The following is a 19,386-nucleotide window of genomic DNA, read 5'->3' as shown; positions in this document are numbered from 1 at the left end:
CTCATTATACATGATAAGCGATCTTCAGCCATCTCAACCCTTGCTTTTTCATGCAAAACCATTTGCAGTCGTTTGCGGTCATCAACAGCTATCAGTCAGTCAATCACCCATTTCCACCACCCTTCTGAGTGATCCCCCCTCCCCATCCCCACCCCTCCCCACCCCTTCTCTACATAAGTGCCTGGAAACTTCCATTTCACTGTATCTGAAGAAGTGTGCATGCACACGAAAGCTCATACCAAAATAAAAACTTAGTTGGTCTTTAAGGTGCTACTGAAGGAATTTTTTTTATTTTAGCCTAAACCAAGCTGTTCACCAGGTGAGTGCAGATGATACTTAATAGTTTTTTTTACTGAGGCTATGAAACCTTGAGCCATGGCTATCAAGGTTTGGGGTGGAGGAGGGAGAGAGCTTGAATATCGAGACCCACAGAATCATAAGCTTGGGAGTGTCCAGAACCATATTCACGATCACTTCCATCCATTTTGTCTTGTCTGAAAATCTGCTATTGAGCACAGAGTTTGCACCAACAAGGGTGTCAGGACTGGACAGCCTTCGCTCCCTCCCCACTTCTTATTACTCTAGGGATTCACTGGCTGTGCGTCATGAATTATTTCATTTTGCTGGGTGATGAACTGCACTGGTTTGTTGACTGATTACGAATGCCTGTAAACCACACTGCCTTCCTCCTCCTCCTCCTTTCAGGCATCCTGACAGTTCTGGGGAATTCAGCTGTCCTGGCAGTAGCTGTGAAGCGCTCCTCCCATCTCAGGTCACCTGAGCTCCTGACGGTTAATTTGGCCGTAACCGATCTTGGAATGGCCATCAGCATGTATCCCCTGGCTATTGCTTCTGCCTGGAACCATGCCTGGCTGGGGGGCGATGCAACTTGCATTTATTATGCCCTGATGGGTTTCCTGTTTGGTGTCGCCAGCATGATGACCTTGTCTGTGATGGCTGTAATCCGCTTTATTGTAACCCACTCTTCAAAGTCCAATAGTGAGTAACAAAGCACAGAAGGGTGGCAAAGGTGAAACAGTTTCAAAGCTTTAGACTTCATGTCAAGGCCAAGGGAATAATATTTTAAGGAGGCAATCAGACCTTATATGTGTGTTTATGGATCAGATATATTCAGCATTACTGCAGTAGAGATGTAAAATTTCCGGAAATTTTGAAGCTCAAAACAAACCCCGTTTTTTTCCTGTTTTTTTTGGGGGGGGGAGGGAAATTTTCGGGGAAAATGAAAAAAATGCTACATTAGCACATCTTTTTTTCTTTTCCAGATTGAAAGTCATTCTGTTACATTAGAAACATAAAATATAAATATGGACAATTTTAATGGCCATAAAATCATCACAACTAGAATTTTTTTTATTTAAAACAAAGCTTTATTGACTTTTTACAGATTACAGAAATAAAACATAGATGTAAATAAAATGACATTTGTGATTATTTCCATACACTTAAATCTCCGATATATGTTTTTTCCCCCTTATCCTTCCCCCTTATCCCTTCCCCTCCCCTCCCCTATTACTTCTCAGCCACTACTATGTAACAATTGTGGGTTACCATATTTAACTGCATACCTCCTTTCATGGTTTGTTTCTCTTTTTTCTCATATTAAAAATATAGTGTATCCAAACAATTATTACCAATAGAATGTAATTCTAAAATAATATTTCTTTGTAACAAATGGAGCAACAATTTCCTGAACTGTTTTCTAGTTTATGTGGAACAAAAAACCTGTCAAAACAATTTTTAACCCTGAGCGCATCGCAGTTTCTGGGATGCTCCCGGTTGCCTTTTTGCTGCTCCCTCAGAGGCAGGAAGCTAGCCCAAGCCGTCCTGGATGCCCAGGATCTGCCCAATCAGCTGGATGTCCTTGGATGTCCAGTATGTGGACCAAGAACTCCCAGAAGTGCAAGCTGGATTTCGAAGGGGCAGAGGAACCAGAGACCAAATTGCAAACATGCGCTGGATTATGGAGAAAGCTAGAGAGTTCCAGAAAAACATCTACTTCTGCTTCATTGACTATGCAAAAGCATTTGACTGTGTCGACCACAGCAAACTATGGCAAGTTCTTGAAGAAATGGGAGTGCCTGATCACCTCATCTGTCTTCTGAGAAATCTCTATGTGGAAGAAGAAGCTACAGTTAGAACTGGATCTTCTTCTTCTTTGGTGATCACTCGTAGCCGAGTAAGACTGTCTTCCATAAACACAGTTTTAAAAATGAGTCCGTAAGTGACTGTGGAGTCCAATTCTGGATCCACACGTCCTTCCACAGTAGGGACATCGGTTTCCAGGTGGGAGTTGATCATGGTGTGGATTTGCCAAGCATGCCTTCCTCTTGGCACGTTTCTCCCTTGCGTCCTGAGATCGAGTGTCTTCGAAGCCCATGACACCTTTGGTAAAGGCTGTTCTCCAACTGGAGCACTCGCAGGCTAGTGTTTCCCAGTTGTCGGTGTTTATACTACATTTTTTAGATTTGCCTTGAGACAGTCTTTAAACCTCTTTTGTTGGCCACCAACATTACGCTTTCCATTTTTAAGTTCGGAATAGAGTAGTTGCTTTGGAAGACGCTCATCAGGCATCCGCACAACATGACATGTCCAACGAAGTTGATGTTGAATAATCATTGCTTCAACACTGGTGATCTTTGCTTCTTCTAGTACACTGATATTAGTTCACCTGTCTTCCCAAGTGATGTGTAAAAATTTTCGGAGACACCGTTGATGGAATCTTTCGAGCAGTTGGAGATGGTTTTTATAAGTTTCAGAAGCATACAGTAAGGTTGGTACCGGTAGTACAATAGCTTTGTAAACAAGCATTTTGGTTTCCCTGCGAATGTCCCTGTCCTCAAACACTCTGCACTTTAATCGGGAGAAAGCCGCACTCACAGAGCTCAGGCGATACTGGATTTCGGCATCAATGTTGGCCCTTGTGGGAAGGTAACTGCCTAGGTAGGAGAAGTGATCAACATTTTCCAACGTTACACCACTGAGTTGGATTTGTGGCGCTGCAGAGCGGTTATTTTGTACTTGTTGTGATAGGCCAAGCTTTTTGTAAGCTTCTGCAAAGATATTTAGGATGGTTTGGAGGTCATCCTCTGAGCATGCTCACACTACGTTGTCATCAGCATACTGAAGCTCTATGGCGGAAGTTACAGTAACCTTACTTTTTGCTTTCAGCCTGCTCAGATGGAAGAGCTTTCCATCTGTTCGATATTTGATTTCTACTCTGGTGGGGAGTTTCCCGTCGACAGAGTGTAGGAACATGGCAATGAAAATAATGTTGGGGCAATAACGCAACCCTGTTTGACACCTGATCCGGCTGTGAATGGTTCACTTTGAGAGCCAATGTTATCTGCGATTGTTGCTGTTATATTATCATGAAGGAGACAAATGATTTACAAATTTATCTGGGCAGCCAATTTTCAGAAGGACAGTCCATGAGGCATTACGATTCACAGTGTCGAAAGCCTTAGTCAGGTCAATAAACAGGGGTTGGTTTTGCTCTCTGCATTTTTCTTGAAGCTGTTGAGCAGTGAAAATCATGTCCACTGTCCCCCTAGAAGGCTGAAAACCATTTTGGGATTCACCTCGGATATTGTTACCAGACGGTTTGCTAAGATCCTTGCAAGAATTTTGCCAGCTGCAACTAATAGAGAGATGCCTCGATAGTTTCCACAATCAGTTCTGTCACCTTTTTTAAAGAGATTGATAATTTTGGCATCCCTAAAGGCTGCTGGGATTTCTTATCTTTCCCATATTTTTGATGAGCTTGTGAAGTTGTTGTGTATGTTCAATTCCGCCCACTTTGAAGATTTTGGCAGGCATCCCATCAGGTCTACTAGCTTTGTTGTTTTTCATTTGGTTAATAGCTGTATACAACTCTCCCAGATTTGGAGATACTGCAAGCTCATCTCTAACTTGATTTTGCTTTTAGGCCCAAGTAGAGATGTAAATTCTCCAGAAATTTTGAAGCTCGGGGGGAAAAAACCCGGTTTTTTTCAGGGGGAAATGGAAATATTTGGAAAAATTGAAAAGAAAAAAAAACACTCTACATTAGCACTTCTTCTTTCTTTTCCAGATTGAAAGACATTCTGTTACTTTAGAAACATAAAATATAACTATGGACAATTTTAATGGGCATAAAATTACCACAACTAGCATATTAAAGATATAGTGTATCCAAACAATTATTACAAAAAGAACTTACTTTTAAAATAATATTTATTTGTATTTGTAACAAATGGAGCAACAATCTCCTGAACTGTTTTCTAGTTTATGTGGAACAAAAAACACTCCACAAAACAATTTTTAAAAATCCAGAAGTAACAATTATTCATATTTCCTCTCCACAGTATATTTTCTTCCAGGGCTTTGAGGCCTAGTGAAGCGGAACAGAACCAATGCATAGCACACGCATGCAAAAACAAAACTGAAACCTTTTTCTTTTCTAGTGACAACAGCACCTCCTAAAGGAGGAAATGTATCTTGTTCTTGTATTGGAGAGTTCAGTGTGTAACCTAGGACTTGCTTGTCCTCACAGAAATTAGAATCATCTGATACCATACATAATTTTTAAAAATGATTTATAAAATATTTGAACCCCTTATCTTAAAATATTTTATTCATCATGTTAAAATAAAACATTCCATAATCTATTTTTTCAGGGGAAAACGCATGGTTTTTTCCAGGACTTCACATATCTATACTGCAGTAAACAATCAGGACAGATATACAGTGTGGCCGTAAATATGTTTTGGGCTGTAAATTGAAATGCATAATACCATGTAGCAGTTGGCACTGTGTTGCTGGTGTGAAAAAGACTATTTTTGTTTACATTGGTTGTGTACCTCTGCTATTAGCCAAAGATAGTTAACCACATCTGGTGACCAATGGAAATGTACTAAGCTTCCCTGAGAATGCTCTAAGGAGGCCTATAAATGTTGTCAGGCAATACGTATACACAAAGGTATCACACTAGACGAGTGTGTTCTAAATTACGGTATGTCTATATATCCATAACTCAAACAGTTACTTTTGAGGGAGATCATGTACATAATGTCTCCACAGCCCAAGCAAAGGCTTACAGAGGATACAGAAGATCCCATGCTCAGTTCTTGCCATCTCCAAATAGAGCCTGGGAAGTCTGACACCCAGGAGAGCTGGACAACATACAGGGATAATTGCCTTGCAGATTTCTATGCTATTCAAATACTGTTGGTGTCTATAGTCTACCTTTTCTTTTCTTTTCCTAGGTAATACAATCAACAGAAAAGTCATCCATGTTTCTATTGTCTTAATCTGGCTGTATGCAGCCCTCTGGGCCATGTTGCCTCTGCTAGGCTGGGGGCATTACGGCCCAGAACCATTTGGCACTTCCTGCACCATAGCCTGGGGCCAGTTCCACAACTCATCTAATGGGCTTTCCTTTATTCTGAGCATGTTCATTCTGTGCACCATTCTGCCAGCAATTACCATTACCATCTGTTACTTGGGCATAGCCTGGAAGGTTCATAAAACCTATCAAAAGATGCAGAACTTCAACAGGACTTCAAATGCAGCAAAGCTGGAGAAGAAGTTGACATTGGTGGGTATGTGTTGTTGTGAGCAGAGTATTTTTGTATTTTAAAGAGCAATAGGAACACAGTGCTCCTTTGATTCAGACATTGATTTTGTCCCTACAGATTGAACATTATTGTTTGTGTGTGGTTGCCTTCATGTACCGTGTTTCCCCCTTTTTAAGACACCGTCTTATTCTTTTTTTACTCAAAAAAACCCACGGTGTCTTATTTTCAGGAGATGTCTTGTACCTTAAGGCCTCCTCGGAGGGGCCAGGCAGCTGGCTCGGGGTGCTGCTGGGCCTTCTGTGCGGTGCTGCTGCAGCAGCCGGTTCCAAGCACCAAGGCAGCAGGCTGCTGGCTCAGTGCTCCGCCTGGTGCTGCTGGGCGCTCCGCTCTGCAGCTGCCGGTTCCGGTGGTGAGGTGGCAGGCAAAAAAAAGGAAGAAGAAGAGGCCAGGCCGCTCCGCTCCCTCCAGCGCTGCAGGGTGCTCTGAGCGATCGGCGCTGCGGAGCGCTCTGCTGTGCAGCTGCCGGTTCCGGTGGCGGGGCGGCAGGCAAAAAAGGAAAAAAAAGAGGCCAGACCGCTGCGCTCCGCCCGGCGCTGCAGGGCGTTTCGAGCGCTCGGCGCTGCAGAGCACTTCGCTCTGCAGCCGCCGGTTCCGGTGGCGGGGCGGCCGGCAAAAAATAATAATTAAAGAGGCCAGGCCGCTGCGCTCCGCCTGGCGCTGCAGGGCGTTCCGAGCGCTCGGCGCTGCGGAGCGCTCCGCTCTGCAGCCGCCGGTTCCGGTGGCGGGGCGGCAGGCAAAAAAGAAAAAAAAAGAGGCCAAGCCGCTGCGCTCTGCCCGGCGCTGCGGAGCGCTCTGCTCTGCAGCCGCCGGTTCCGGTGGCGGGGCGGCAGGCTGCCTCGGGCAGGCAAAAAAAGAGAGGCCAGGCTGCTGGCGCGGGCGCTCCAGGCGCTCGCTGCTGCAGCAGCAGCCGGTTCCAGGCCCCTCTGGCTGGCTGGGACCCGCTGGCTGGCTGGGGCGCTCGACGGTCTCGTTCTACACGGCATGGAGGTATGCCTTATTTTTGGGGGGTGTCTTATGTTTCACTAATGCTAAAAAATGCTGCCATGGCTTACTTTCTGACTACGTATTAAAAAAGGGGAAACACGGGTATGCATTTGAGTTGCAGAAATTGAGCACCTCCTCTGTTTTTCAGTTGTTTGATTCATTGGTATAAAAGCTTATTGTATTAATGAGAAATAATATTAAAATAAATAAATAAATATTTATACCCCACCCATCTGGTTGGGTTTCCCCAGCCACATACATACTGGGGACTAACTTAATGATGAGCCTGTATACTGCAAGACTCTCAGATCTTACAATGCATGGGCTCATAGAGGAAGCATGTGGTGTATATATTGCTATTCTATGAGATACTGAGCTCCTGGCATATTTTATTCTATAGGACTATAATTTGAAACAGGTGACATTCCATTATGATGTAAAGCATCTGATAAAGGATGCTGTTGTTCTTAATTTGTTATCCTGATCTTGTGTTATTTTTTACTGCTGGAGGACTGCTGTACTGCAGGGGATACTGCTTTTGGGTCTTAGGATAAAATGAATGGACAGCCCAAAATGAATGCAAGAGCCAATTGTTTAAATATCTATTAAATGTTAAGGCACTAATCCTTCATTTCTCGCTCACCGATTCGAAATACACAGATAGAGAAGGAGAAAATATAAAAAGCCAGCCAGTAACTAATTATAAGTGGTTGTTTTTACAGATGGCTGTACTGATCAGTGTGGGATTCCTCAGCGCATGGACACCATATGCCGCAGTCAGCTTCTGGTCAATATTTCACTCCAGTGAATCAATACCGCCCATCGTTACCTTGTTGCCATGTCTTTTTGCTAAATCCTCAACAGCCTACAACCCTTTCATTTACTATATTTTCAGCAAAACTTTCCGGCGTGAAATTAAGCTCCTCCAGTGCTGCTGTAGTCAGAAAGTTTACTTTAGCACCAAGCACACCACCAATAGCCATGTGTCAGTGATTTGGTCAGGAAAGGATAATGCACACATTTCTTCATTCAGAAAGAGAGACAGTGGAGAAGTTCCAAATCCATCAGCTGCAGCTGCAGAAGTCTTATTTGAAAACGTTGCTCCAAAGTCCAGATCATGAAATCTCCCAGGGAAACACTGCAAGGGCAGTAATTCCTATGAGGTTTATAATAAACTGCTTTCAGGATCCTTATGATGAATTCCAAGGTCTCTGTTCTTTATAAAAAAAAGACCTGCCAGCAAGAAATGAGGCATCTCAAGGAATTTTGAGCACATGAACTAAATGAGAGTTTGCTATATTAATAGCTGGCAGAGGAGGTAGTTATGCAGTTTAAAGAGATTGTAATGTTCGTGAACCTGGCATTTGTTTTGTGCTTTTGTTGGACTGTATGTGATGCTAAGCTCAGGTGTCAATGATGGAGTCAAGAGACTTTTCATAAAAGGGTCCAATCTACCCATCTCGTGCATGTCATCTCAATAATGGATTCATGAGGTCACAGAACTGGAAACTGCCCATATCTCCTGTAAGGCCACCAACATCTGACTCTACAGAGGCTATTGAGCAGGAAAAGAAAAGGGTAAATTTTTCCTACCAGGGGTAGGAAATGGATTTTTGTTAATCTGACAAGCAAACAAAGCTAGGGCAACAAGACTGGACCGAAAGGGCAAGAGGCATGTGAACCAACAGTATGAAACAGCAGGACATAATTTCACCATCTCTCTGTTCAGTATCAGTAGCATTTATTTTCAATTCTAATTTGTATTTTAAAAGATCCGAAGTGTATTTCAGATATAATGCAGTCTTGTATGCAAAATCAATTTTAAAATTTACTCATTTCATTTAGATTCTTTGATAGATTTTACATACATATGTAATATTGCGGATAATTTCCCACTTTCTTAGAAAGCATAAGGCAACACCAGACATTGTAGATGATTTAACATGAATTCTTTTTATCAACAAATCACAACACATCAACACAAACTATAAAGTTTGTTATGAGTCAGAGGTTTACACAGATTGCTGCCTCATATCCAAGCATTTCTCTTTTTAATTTTTTTTATTGAAACACACATTACAAACAATACACAAACTTTGCATTACCAAGGAAACACATTCAAATACAAAAATTCCAAATTCCAATATCATCACAGTTAGAAAATTTACACCCATAAATTCATACATTCCCACTTTTCCACCCCCTTCCCACTTCCCCTCACCCATATGTGATCTCAATATCCTTCTTTTTATCCTTCAGTTGTGTTAATATACTATTCATTTATCTTCCGATTCATTTTATTAGTCTTATCTTATATTCCCCTGCACGTTTTACACCTTATCCATCAATATCTCCATTCCAAAGCAGTAGTTCTTCATGTATTCCTGCACACCTTCCTACTCCTTTATTACTTTCTGATTTGAATGGCCTCTGATGCTTGCTGTCATTTTTGCCATTTCTACAAACTCGAGTTTGTAGAAATATCCAAGCATTTCTCAATATCATCAAGAACTTGGACAGCTGCCTTTGGGATTTGGGTTCCAGGGCCAAATATATTGGAAACACCAGTCATACAGGAAGTCATAATCCTGTGCAGGAGAAAAACAGACATAAAACATGCACGCAAACTTTGTAAAGTAAAATTCTACAGAACACATGCTAAAAAAGCAGGATTTAGCGATGGCAGGTGAGGAGGTAGTGCACACGGAGAAGAGAAAATAACTTGGTACAGTCATACCTCGGAAGTCAAACAGAATCCATTCCAGAAGTCCGTTCAACTTCCAAAACGTTCAACTACCAAAGTGCAGCTTCTGATTGGCTGCAGGAAGCTGCTGCAGCCAATTGGAAGCTGTGGAAGCCCCGTCGGATGTTTGGCTTCCAAAAGAACGTTCGAAAACCAGAACACTCACTTCTGGTTTTTGATCGTTTGGGAGCCAGAACGTTTGACTCCCAAGGCGTTTGGGAGCCGAGGGTCGACTGTATGCTAGCTATGGGGGAAAACAGTCGTGTTCTCACCTGTGCAAATTCTGCCATGTGTGCAAAGTCCTAGTGACTACAGATTCAAGCAATCTCTGCTCTAGGCGTTATCCTATCTAACATAAAGAATGAAATCATCAAAAGTGGTGAACATTTTCATCTCTGCTCCAAGACAATCAGAGATTTGTGGCTCTATACATGGGGGTACCCAGCGAGGGGCAGGGGGGACAGCTGCCCCCCCCCCCGAAGCAAAAAATTTTTTTTAATGGTTATAAAGTGATGAAACGAGGAGGCTAATTCCCCCCCCCCCGCAACAAGGCAAGCACTCCTCCTCGCTTCTCCCCCCCCTCTCATTCACTCCTTATCTTTAAATCCAATCTTAATCCTTTCAGGCTTTAACTGCTAGCCTGTCCTGAGCAGTCGAAGTCCCCCCCCCCCCCTGCTTTGATTGCTAGCGAGGGCCGGCCCTACGTATTTACACTTCCCAGGCAATATAATTTATAAACTCAAGGTGTGTTTTTTTCAGGATAACATTACAACTTCATTTTCCTAAAAATTAATGCTTACAGTGGTACCTCATGTTGCGAACGGGATCCATTCCAGCGGCCCGTTGGCAACATGAAAAGGCCGCAACGTGAAGTGCCGCATCTCTGCACGCGCGTGACGCAATATGGCGCTTCTGCACATGGGTCCGTAACCTGAAAAGACGCAACATGAAGCGGACGTATCCTGAGGTTTGACTGTATTCCACAACAGATTTACAATGTTCAGTAATTGCAAAAGTTTTTCAGTGTTAATTCTAGGCATTTTAAAAAATCACCATGGTAATTAAGTTAACAATAACATCTTATGTCCTTTAGAGGAGAAATTGAGAATTGCAGAATTTTAAATACCCATCATCATTCTTCGCTTCACTCAATTTTGTTTATAACACTTCCATTTTCTTCTAGTCATGAGGGTGGGGGATGGGGGGGCTCACAAATGGAGTGGCCTGGGGCCTCTCTTCATCTAAATCCAGCCCTGCCGAGGGGTCTTACCTTTTCTGTCTTTTCAAACAGGGGTCTGCAGGGGGGGGGAGGCAGTGGGCGAGGGGGAGGACTCTGGGAGAGGGACAGCAGTGAAAGAGCTCATCTCAGCCTGGAAAGCCTAGAAAAGAAAGGGGGAAATGTGAAAAATGGGGCTCATAGTTAGTACTCTCCTGATCTACGTCTCTAAACTGTTTTTTGCATTCATGGCTCTAAGCTCACTATCATCACAGAATTCAGTTGCGCATCAAGGTCCCAGCGCACCCCTAGAATAATAAAAACACATTGAGACAGAATTTTAATGGGCAAAGGTTTATGGGCAAAATTTAGGCCACAACTTTGATTACAGCAATGTGAGTGGTATTGGCTTAGGCATTGGCAATAACTGTATCTGACTCCTGCCCGCCTTGCAGGAAGTCTGGAAGAGTAAACCACCAACAGAGGGAACTCTGAAGCTCACCCCGGGGTTCCCGCTGGGTCCTGGCATGGCCCTAGCCTCCCAAGCAGACTTCGGATGAGATCCAGACCCGCAGATTCCTTTACCAGAATACCCTTGTACCTGGAGGGGCAGGTGATGCCCACACCTCACCTCACCCACATTTCACTAAGCCAATGCCTATGCACCTAACCTTACAAAGTTGTGACAATTGCTAAGAGGCATGTGGTCCGATGGGAGGTTACAACAATATAAAAATGCAGCCTTGAAATAAGTTAGAACAATTTACAGTCGGAAGAATAGGGCAGGCCTTAAAATAGGTAGCATCTGCTTCCTCCAGCCTATCAGGAGAGGGACGTTGACCTGCAAAGAGGGACACCTGCTATGGAGACCCTCTCTTGAAGGTAGAGGGCCTCTTGCTCTGGCTGCCCAGCTAGCAGTGAGGGCATAAAGGAGACATTCTGGGGGATTGCCAGGGGTGGAAGCAAAAGGCTTTGGTTCCACTAGTATGCACAGAAAGCCTTGGAACTGGGGTTGTTGTTTTGCTTCCATTTGGAAGGAATGGGACTTCTTGTTGAGATAGCCCCCCCTTTCTGTCCTTTTGCATCCAGGGGGGAAAGGATTTAAAAGGGGGTGGAGTGGGGAGCTCTGAGCAAATTGACATTTCAATTAATGAACCAATGAAGGCCGAGGAAGAGAAACCAGTGGAGTGCTGTCCCCAAATGCCCCCAAATCTATGAGGGAATCAGCAGAGTTGGAGAAAGCACACAGTGACTGGATACTGAGTCTATGCAGCTAACTGAAGAGGGATCCAAAACTCCTGCCCAATTCATCATCTCCCATGGACCAGGTGAGTGTGACGGTGGGAAAATGGCCTTGTGGGCCAAAGTTAAACAGACCGCTGGAGAGGTTTACTTTGACCCACAAATTGAAGGATCCCCATTTGGTTGCCTGGGATTTGCAGCCATTTGTGTCACAATGCCTGGGTTCCAGTGTCCCTGGAGACGCCAGAGAATTCCAATGTGATGCTTCAGAAGCAAAGCTGTTGGAAGACGGTTGGGCTTTCCACCCTGCTCAGGTGAAGATGTCGCGTTATGGCCTTTACGGTGGAGAAACCAAAGTATATGTTGGTAATCTAGGAACTGGTGCTGGTAAAGGTGAACTTGAGAGAGCTTTCAGCTACTACGGACCATTACACAAAGTATGGATTGCGCAAAATCCTCCATGATTTGCGTTTGTTGAGTTTGAAGACCCAAAAGATGCTGAAGATGCAGTTCGTGGGCTAGATGGAAGAGTGATCTGTGGCTCTAGGGTTAGAGTGGAGTTTCGCCGGTTTCGCTATGATAGAGCCACAGCACGCCGGCCATTTGATCCCAATAATAGATGTTACGAGTATGGCGAGAAAGACCATTATGCTTATGACTGTCATCGCTATAGTCGTCAGAGAAGAAGCACTTCACGGTCCAGAGGAAGGAGATATTCTCGCTCACGTAGCCGAAGTCGTGCCCAGAGATCCAGGGCTGTCTCTGCTCAGAGATCCCGATCACTCTTCCCTCAGAGTCGTTTGCCATCAGGAAGCCCTCAAAGGAGTGTGAGTCTTGAATTGCAAATAACATGATAGGAAGAATTTTGATTATGTTATTTTAAGGGATTTCTTGGTGTTATTGACAAATGTAAGGATTTTGGTGATGAAAACCTTTTCTAGGGAACGCAGCAAGGATCTTGATCAGAGGTCAGCAAACTTTTTCAGCAGGAGGCCAGTCCACTGTCCCTCAGACCTTGTGGGGGGGCAGACTATATTTGGGTGGGGGGAAATGAACGAATTCCTATGACCCACAAATAACCCAGAGATGCATTTAAAATAAAAGCACACATTCTACTCAGGTATAGAAACACACCAATTCCCGGACCGTCCGCGGGCCGGATTGAGAAGGCGATTGGGCCGGTTCCGGCCCCCGGGCCTTAGTTTGCCTTCCCATGATCTGAACCAACAAGGTGATCCATACAAACAAATTTTTAACAAGCCCATGGGGAGAAAGGGGGCTATTGCGAACAAGTATTTAAACTGGAATTGGGGGGTTGGGGTGAGGTCAGGAGGGTGTCTCCCCTGCCTCTCAAACACAGAAAAAAGCCAGTTGCGGCATTCCTATCCTGGAAAGAGATCTTCTCTGAGCCCAATAGCCCACTCCCCAATGCAGGAGAAGAAGTCAAGTTGTTTAGTTGCCAAAGGTTTCTTTATCACCAGTTTCCTTCGTTGGACTGAAACTAGGTCCTTCTCGGGGATGGGGGGGGGGGTTGATTTAAAAGAAAGGGAGCCGGAATGATCTGTAGGCATTTCCTGTTTTCACTCTCTTCATTGCTGCAAAAAGAGGTCCTGTAAAGGGGAGGAAGAGAAGATCAGGCGGGGGTGCGGGGGAATGCTTTGAGGAAAGGACTGGGGGGTGGAGTTGCCTATTCAGGCACATGTACGCCTTCTTAAAATAAAAACAAGTGTGGCATTTAGAAAGTAAAAATCAAACCTTGCACAGGATGTAAGCAACGATGTGAGGGGAAATGGCGAGCAGGGTCTGGAGCCGTTTAGGTTAGAGAAGAGGAGAGAGAGAGAGAGCAACGTAATAGGAATTTATGCAATTGAGCATGGCGGGGAGAAGGTGGCGATGTAGGACCTAAGTGCCACCCGGGTAATAGGAGCAATGGAACCAACACAAAAAGGCAACATGGCAGGCAGGTTACAACAAGATTTATTTGTTCAGCATATGCTAAGCAAAGGTGCAGTGCAATCGGCTCGCAACCTGCACACCGACTGGTGGATGCACAATATTTTTATACAGTCACAAACAGGCAACACCTGATTTCCTCGAAAACAAAATTTAACTACAAAAAGCAGATGTATTCAGGGCCGTCTTAAGCCTATCTGGCGCTGTGGTGCGAAGATCCCTCTGGCGCCCCTCCCCCCCCATTTCGCAGAGTTGTTGACCTTTTTAGGGAGCTGACACCACTTACATATTATCTCTGCTTAGGGCTTGGGGAAGTAAAAAGGAGAAGGAAGAATCGAAAACACAATTTACCTGCCTTGGGCTGCAATCCTAAACATCCTACTATTACTATTAAGTCTTACTAGGGCAATTTCCCTGTGCTTAGAAAGGAACATCAGTTTAAACTGCAATGGAAGACGTATCATGAAAGATTTCCATATAGAATCAGAGTTGGAAGAGACCACAAGGGCCATCCAGTCCAACCCCCTGCCAAGCAGGAAACAACATCAAAGCATTGACATATGGCTGTCAAGACTCCGCTTAAAGACCTCCAAAGAAGGAGACTCCACCACACTCCTTGGCAGCAAATTCCACTGCCGAACAGCTCCCACTGTCAGGAAGTTCTTCCTAATGTTTAGGTGGAATCTTCTTTCTTGAATCCATTGTTCCATGTCCACTTCTCTGGGGCAGCAAAAAACAAACTTTCTCCTTCCTCTCTGACATCCTTTCATATATTTGAACATGGCTATCATATCAACCCTTAACCTTCTCTTCTCCAGGCTAAACATACCCAGCTCCCTAAGCCCTTCCTAATAAGGCATCATTTCCAGGCCTTTGACCATTTTGGTTGCCCTCTTCCCACTCAAGCACTCCCTTAAGCATGAGCCACCTTCTTTCGAGAAATGAACATAGTTATAACTCTGATAATGGACCATGCAAACATATTTAATCTACAGTCACAGAATCTGGTATCACTTTCAAATCCTCTGCAGATGCCACACATACCGTGTTTCCCCTATTTTAGGACGTAGCCATAAAATAAAATGCAAAAGTAATCATGCTAAGCACTGTTTTTGCAAGCTGCAATTGCATGCAATTGCCTTCAGCACTAGGGTAGGTGCTTTTGCTTGATGCAAAAGTAATCATTAACTTAGTGATTATCTTCAAGCCAGTCCCTCCCCAAGCCAGCCCTTCGCCACTCAGAGTGGGGCGGGGGGTCGCAATGCCTCTCCAATTAAAGCCCCTGGCCCTTACAAACTCCCCCACCACCCCACTTGCCCCAAAGCAGCAGGGTACCTGGAGGCGCGCGATCCAGCCAGGCAGCAGCCACCAGGTTCAGGCAGGCAGTGGCCCAGCCAGGCAGCAGACACCAGGCTTAGGCAGGCAGTGGCCCAGGCACGCAGCAGACACCAGGCTCAGGCAGGCAGCAGCCACCAGGCAGGCCCAGGCACGCAGCAGACACCAGGCTCAGGCAGGCAGCAGCCACCAGGCAGGCTCAGGCAGGCAGTGGCCCAGCCAGGCAGCAGCCACCAGGCTCAGGCAGGCAGCGGCCCAGCCAGGCAGCAGCCACCAGGCTCAGGCAGGCAGCGGCCCAGCCAGGCAGCAGCCACCAGGCTCAGGCAGGCAGCGGCCCAGCCAGGCAGCAGCCACCAGGCTCAGGCAGGCAGCGGCCCAGCCAGGCAGCAGCCACCAGGCTCAGGCAGGCAGCGGCCCAGCCAGGCAGCAGCCACCAGGCTCAGGCAGGCAGTGGCCCAGCCAGGCAGCAGCCACCAGGCTCAGGCAGGCAGCGGCCCAGCCAGGCAACAGACACCAGGCTCAGGCAGGCAGTGGCCCAGCCAGGCAGCAGCCACCAGGCTTAGGCAGGCAGTGGCCCAGCCAGGCAGCAGACACGAGGCTCAGGCAGGCAGAGGCCCAGCCAGGCAGCAGCCACCAGGCCCAGACGGCCAGGCCACCAGTCCAGGCAGGCAGGCAGCAGCAGGCGCACGCACCACTTCCTCCAGCCGTTTGCTGCTGAGGGGAGGAAGCGCGCCAATTTCAAAGTAGGAGAACTCCGCCCCCCCCCTGGAGCCCTATTGGCTCACAGAGGGGTTAGAATGATGCGGCGGCGGAGGGGAGGGGCGCCAAAATGGAGTCCTCCTAGTTCACCTCAGCTGACTAGCCTGCTGCGGGCGCCTCGTGCTCCGGGCGCCTTTGCTGCGGACGGACCGGTCACTGCGCGGCTGTTTGCGGCTGCCGCTGTTGAGTGCAAGCGCAGCACGCCTATGGGCACACCGGCACGGCGCTCCTGGCGGTCCGGCGCCCTGGTGCGCCGTGCCACCCAGCCTACCCTTAGAGCCGGCCCTGTGGCCATTGCTGAGTTTTCCAAACTTGCTGGCATATTGAGTGTAGCACCTTAACAGCATCATCTTTTAAAATTTTAAATAGTTCAGCTGGAATATCATCACTTCCACTGGCCTTGTTATTAGCAACGCTTTCTAAGGCCCATTTGACTTCACTCTCCAGGATGTCTGGCTCAAGGTCAGCAACCACACTACCTGAGGTGTACGAGACCTCCATATCTTTCTGGTATAATTCCTCTGTGTATTCTTGCCACCTCTTCTTGATGTCTTCTGCTTCTGTTAGGTCCTTACCACTTTTGTCCTTTATTATGGTAATCTTTGTACGAAATGTTCCTTTCATATCTCCAATTTTCTTGAACAGATCTCTGGTTTTTCCCTTTCTATTGTTTTCCTCTATTTCTTTGCATCGCTCATTTAAGAAGGCCCTCTTGTCTCTCCTTGCTATTTCTTGGAAATCTGCATTCAGTTTCCACTATCTTTCACTATTAGGTTTAGGATTAAAAAGATAGTATTGGATATATGTTGGAGTTTAATAACAGGAACATTCACAACTCCTACCCATGTTCCATAATCAAAAGGTGTTTTTTCTTTGTTCTGTTTTCACAGGAAATTGATGAACCACATTGCAGGCACCTCCCACCCCTCACCCCTAAAACCCACCCCGAATCTGCCCCCTCCCCCCTGAGTCCCCTTCCGAATTTGCCCCTCCCCCCTGCTCCCTCTCCCCTCAGCCCATCCCTGAACATGCCCCCTACCCACAAATCCCTGAGTATGCTCCCCCGCCCCCAGACATCCGCCCTGAAAAAATCCCCCTCCCCCCTGACACCCCCCTCAACACCTACCTGAAAACACCCCCCTCCCCCCAGACTCCCCCTCCGAAATTGTCCCACTCCTCTGCTCCCTCTCCCTTCAGCCCACCCCTGAAAATGCCCCTTCCCCCCTTACATTTTCCCAAGATATGCCCCCTACCCTCCTGATCCCCTCCCTAAATATACCCCCTTGCCCCTGACACCATCCTATATGTCCCCTCCCCCCTTAAACTCTCCCTAAATATGCCCCCCTAATCCTTCCATGACTATGCCCCCTCCACCCCTTCCCTCCTCCCTCACCTTGCCCCCACCACCGCTTAATCCATCCTCCCTCAATTTGCCCCCTCCACCCTTTAATCCCTCCCACATGCCCCGTCACCCCTAAACGCCCCCTTTCCATGTCCCCTTGCCCCCTGAGCCCTCCCTTCAAGAGACCCTTTATTTCCCTTTTAACCCCTGCCCCCATCCCAGCTCTGCCCCCTCCCTCCCTGGTACCTTCCCACGTGCCCTGTCCCTCCCTTAAACGTCCCCATGCCCTGCCCCCTTGCCCTCTGAGCCCTCCCTCTAAAATACCCTCCTTGAACCTGCCCCCTCCCCCCTTAATCCCTCCCTGAACCTGCCCCCTGCCCCCTGCCCCCTCCCCCCTAAACCCCTCCCTGAACCTACCCCTCCCCCCTAAACCCCTCCCTAAACCTGCCCCATGGGTATATACCTGAAATGTGGCACGAATATGATGATTGATTGCGGTGTGAAGAACCCGAGCTGGGCCAGCATCACCTATGGAGTGTTTCTCTGCATTGACTGCTCTGGGGTTCACCGGTCGCTGGGTGTGCATCTTAGCTTTATCCGGTCCACAGAGCTTGATTTCAACTGGAGCTGGTTTCAGCTGAGGTGTATGCAAGTGGGTAGCAATGCCAATGTTTTTCCCGCCAGTATGGTTGCACCACCACAGATGCCAGTGCCAAGTATAATAGCCGCACGGCCCAGATGTAACGGGAGAAGATCCGGCAGCTGGCAGCTGCTGCGATGGCCAACTATGGGAATGATCTCCTGTTTGATGGGCTGAGTGGAACTGCAGGCCACTCTCCAAAAAAGAGTGATGCCGATTTCTTCTTGGAACATACACAGGCTTGTAATACCTGGGATGTCGCTGAAACAGGCCAGAGCACAGTGGAGCCTTCACTAGAATTGGAGAGAACAGCAAAGTCTATTGAGAAGAATGAAGCTCAACAGCCTGACCAGGGTCCATCTATCAACCTGCTGAGCACTTCTCCTAAAGGGTCTCTTGAAATAAAACCTTCACTCATTGGAAAGAAGCCAGGTGCTACAAAGAAAGGGCTGGGGGCCAAAAAGGGTCTTGGAGCTCAAAAAGTGAGCAGCCAGAGTTTCACTGAAATTGAACGACAGACCCAGGTGGCTGAAAAGATGAGGGAACAACAGGCTGCAGAGTGCAAGAAGCAAGCTGAGGAGTCCCTAGTTGCCTCAATGAGACTGGCATACCAGGAGTTGCAGATTGATCGGAAGGAGGAGAAGAAACTCCAGAACCTGGAAGGAAAAGAGCGTGAACAAGCTGAGAGACTGGGCATGGGATTGGTGTCCAGGAGTTCCATCTCGCACTCTGTCCTTTCCAAGATGCAAAAGATAGAATAAGAAACACCAGTGACTGCAAAGTCCTCTCGGTCCCAGCTGGATATGTTTGAAGACACTGGAAGTTTTACATCCGGACCACCCAAGTACAAAGATAATCCCTTCTCGTTAGGAGATGCTTTTGGCTCGCAGTGGGAAACAGACAACACCTGGGAGATTGACAAAGGGGAAGAGGAGACAGACATCACTATCGGCCCATTGGTGAAAGACCCACCAACAGAAGAGAGACAGAGAGCAAGATCTCAGTACAGTAGTCCAATGTCAAATACACAGAATTTACTGTATATGATCACATGTGGTGTGTGTTGCCATAGTACAGCTGTCAACCCCCAGAGCCCACTTGAGATGACTGAAAAATACTGAGGCCCAAAAAGATGGTGGTGCAGGGCAAATGGTGGCAGATGGAAGCGAGGTTTAACAAAATCAACGGGCAGTTACGGACATCATTTTCCACCCATATTTATACAACTTTTGAATTTGTTTTTGGTTTTTTTTGTCACATTTCCTTGTGGCAAGGAGTTCCATAGCTCAGCTTTTCTCAGGCTACATACAGACATTTTCTCTGAAGGGATTGTGACTCAGCCTCCGCGTTTTAGGCAGAACTTCCTGATCTAGAAGCTTCTAGTAAAGAAGTCTTTTCCTTTACATTTTCCCCTTCCTATTCCACATTGAAAAATTTTCTTCAGTCATGGGTATTTTATTTTTGTTTTTATGAGAGGCAGGTGTAACAAATAGATGTAAGGCTTCACTGTAATAAATAAATATTATGATACTGTAG

At 46.4% G+C, this 19,386-nt stretch overlaps 1 protein-coding gene and 2 pseudogenes across 1 annotated transcript; all 3 read left to right on the top strand.

Annotated features, from left to right (window-relative positions):
* Positions 1–705: 705 nt before the first annotated feature.
* LOC118082887 (opsin-5) lies at positions 706–8,165 on the top strand (the record flags this gene model as incomplete). The annotated part of the gene is given in 3 exon segments (XM_060272247.1): positions 706–999; positions 5,265–5,596; positions 7,343–8,165. Coding segments are annotated over 3 exon segments (1,025 nt in total), but the record flags the coding sequence as incomplete, so codon positions are not given.
* A 3,966-nt stretch (positions 8,166–12,131) lies between these two features.
* On the top strand, positions 12,132–12,675 carry LOC118082799 (serine/arginine-rich splicing factor 7-like; annotated as a pseudogene).
* Positions 12,676–17,704: 5,029 nt separating this feature from the next.
* LOC132591853 (ADP-ribosylation factor GTPase-activating protein 2-like) lies at positions 17,705–18,862 on the top strand (annotated as a pseudogene).
* The last annotated feature ends 524 nt before the right edge of the window (positions 18,863–19,386 follow it).

Source organism: Zootoca vivipara, chromosome 3 (genome assembly GCF_963506605.1).
Source record: "Zootoca vivipara chromosome 3, rZooViv1.1, whole genome shotgun sequence".
NCBI lineage: Eukaryota > Metazoa > Chordata > Lepidosauria > Squamata > Lacertidae > Zootoca > Zootoca vivipara.
Note: the sequence above shows the minus strand (reverse complement) of the source record. Positions and strands in the feature narration are given on the sequence as shown.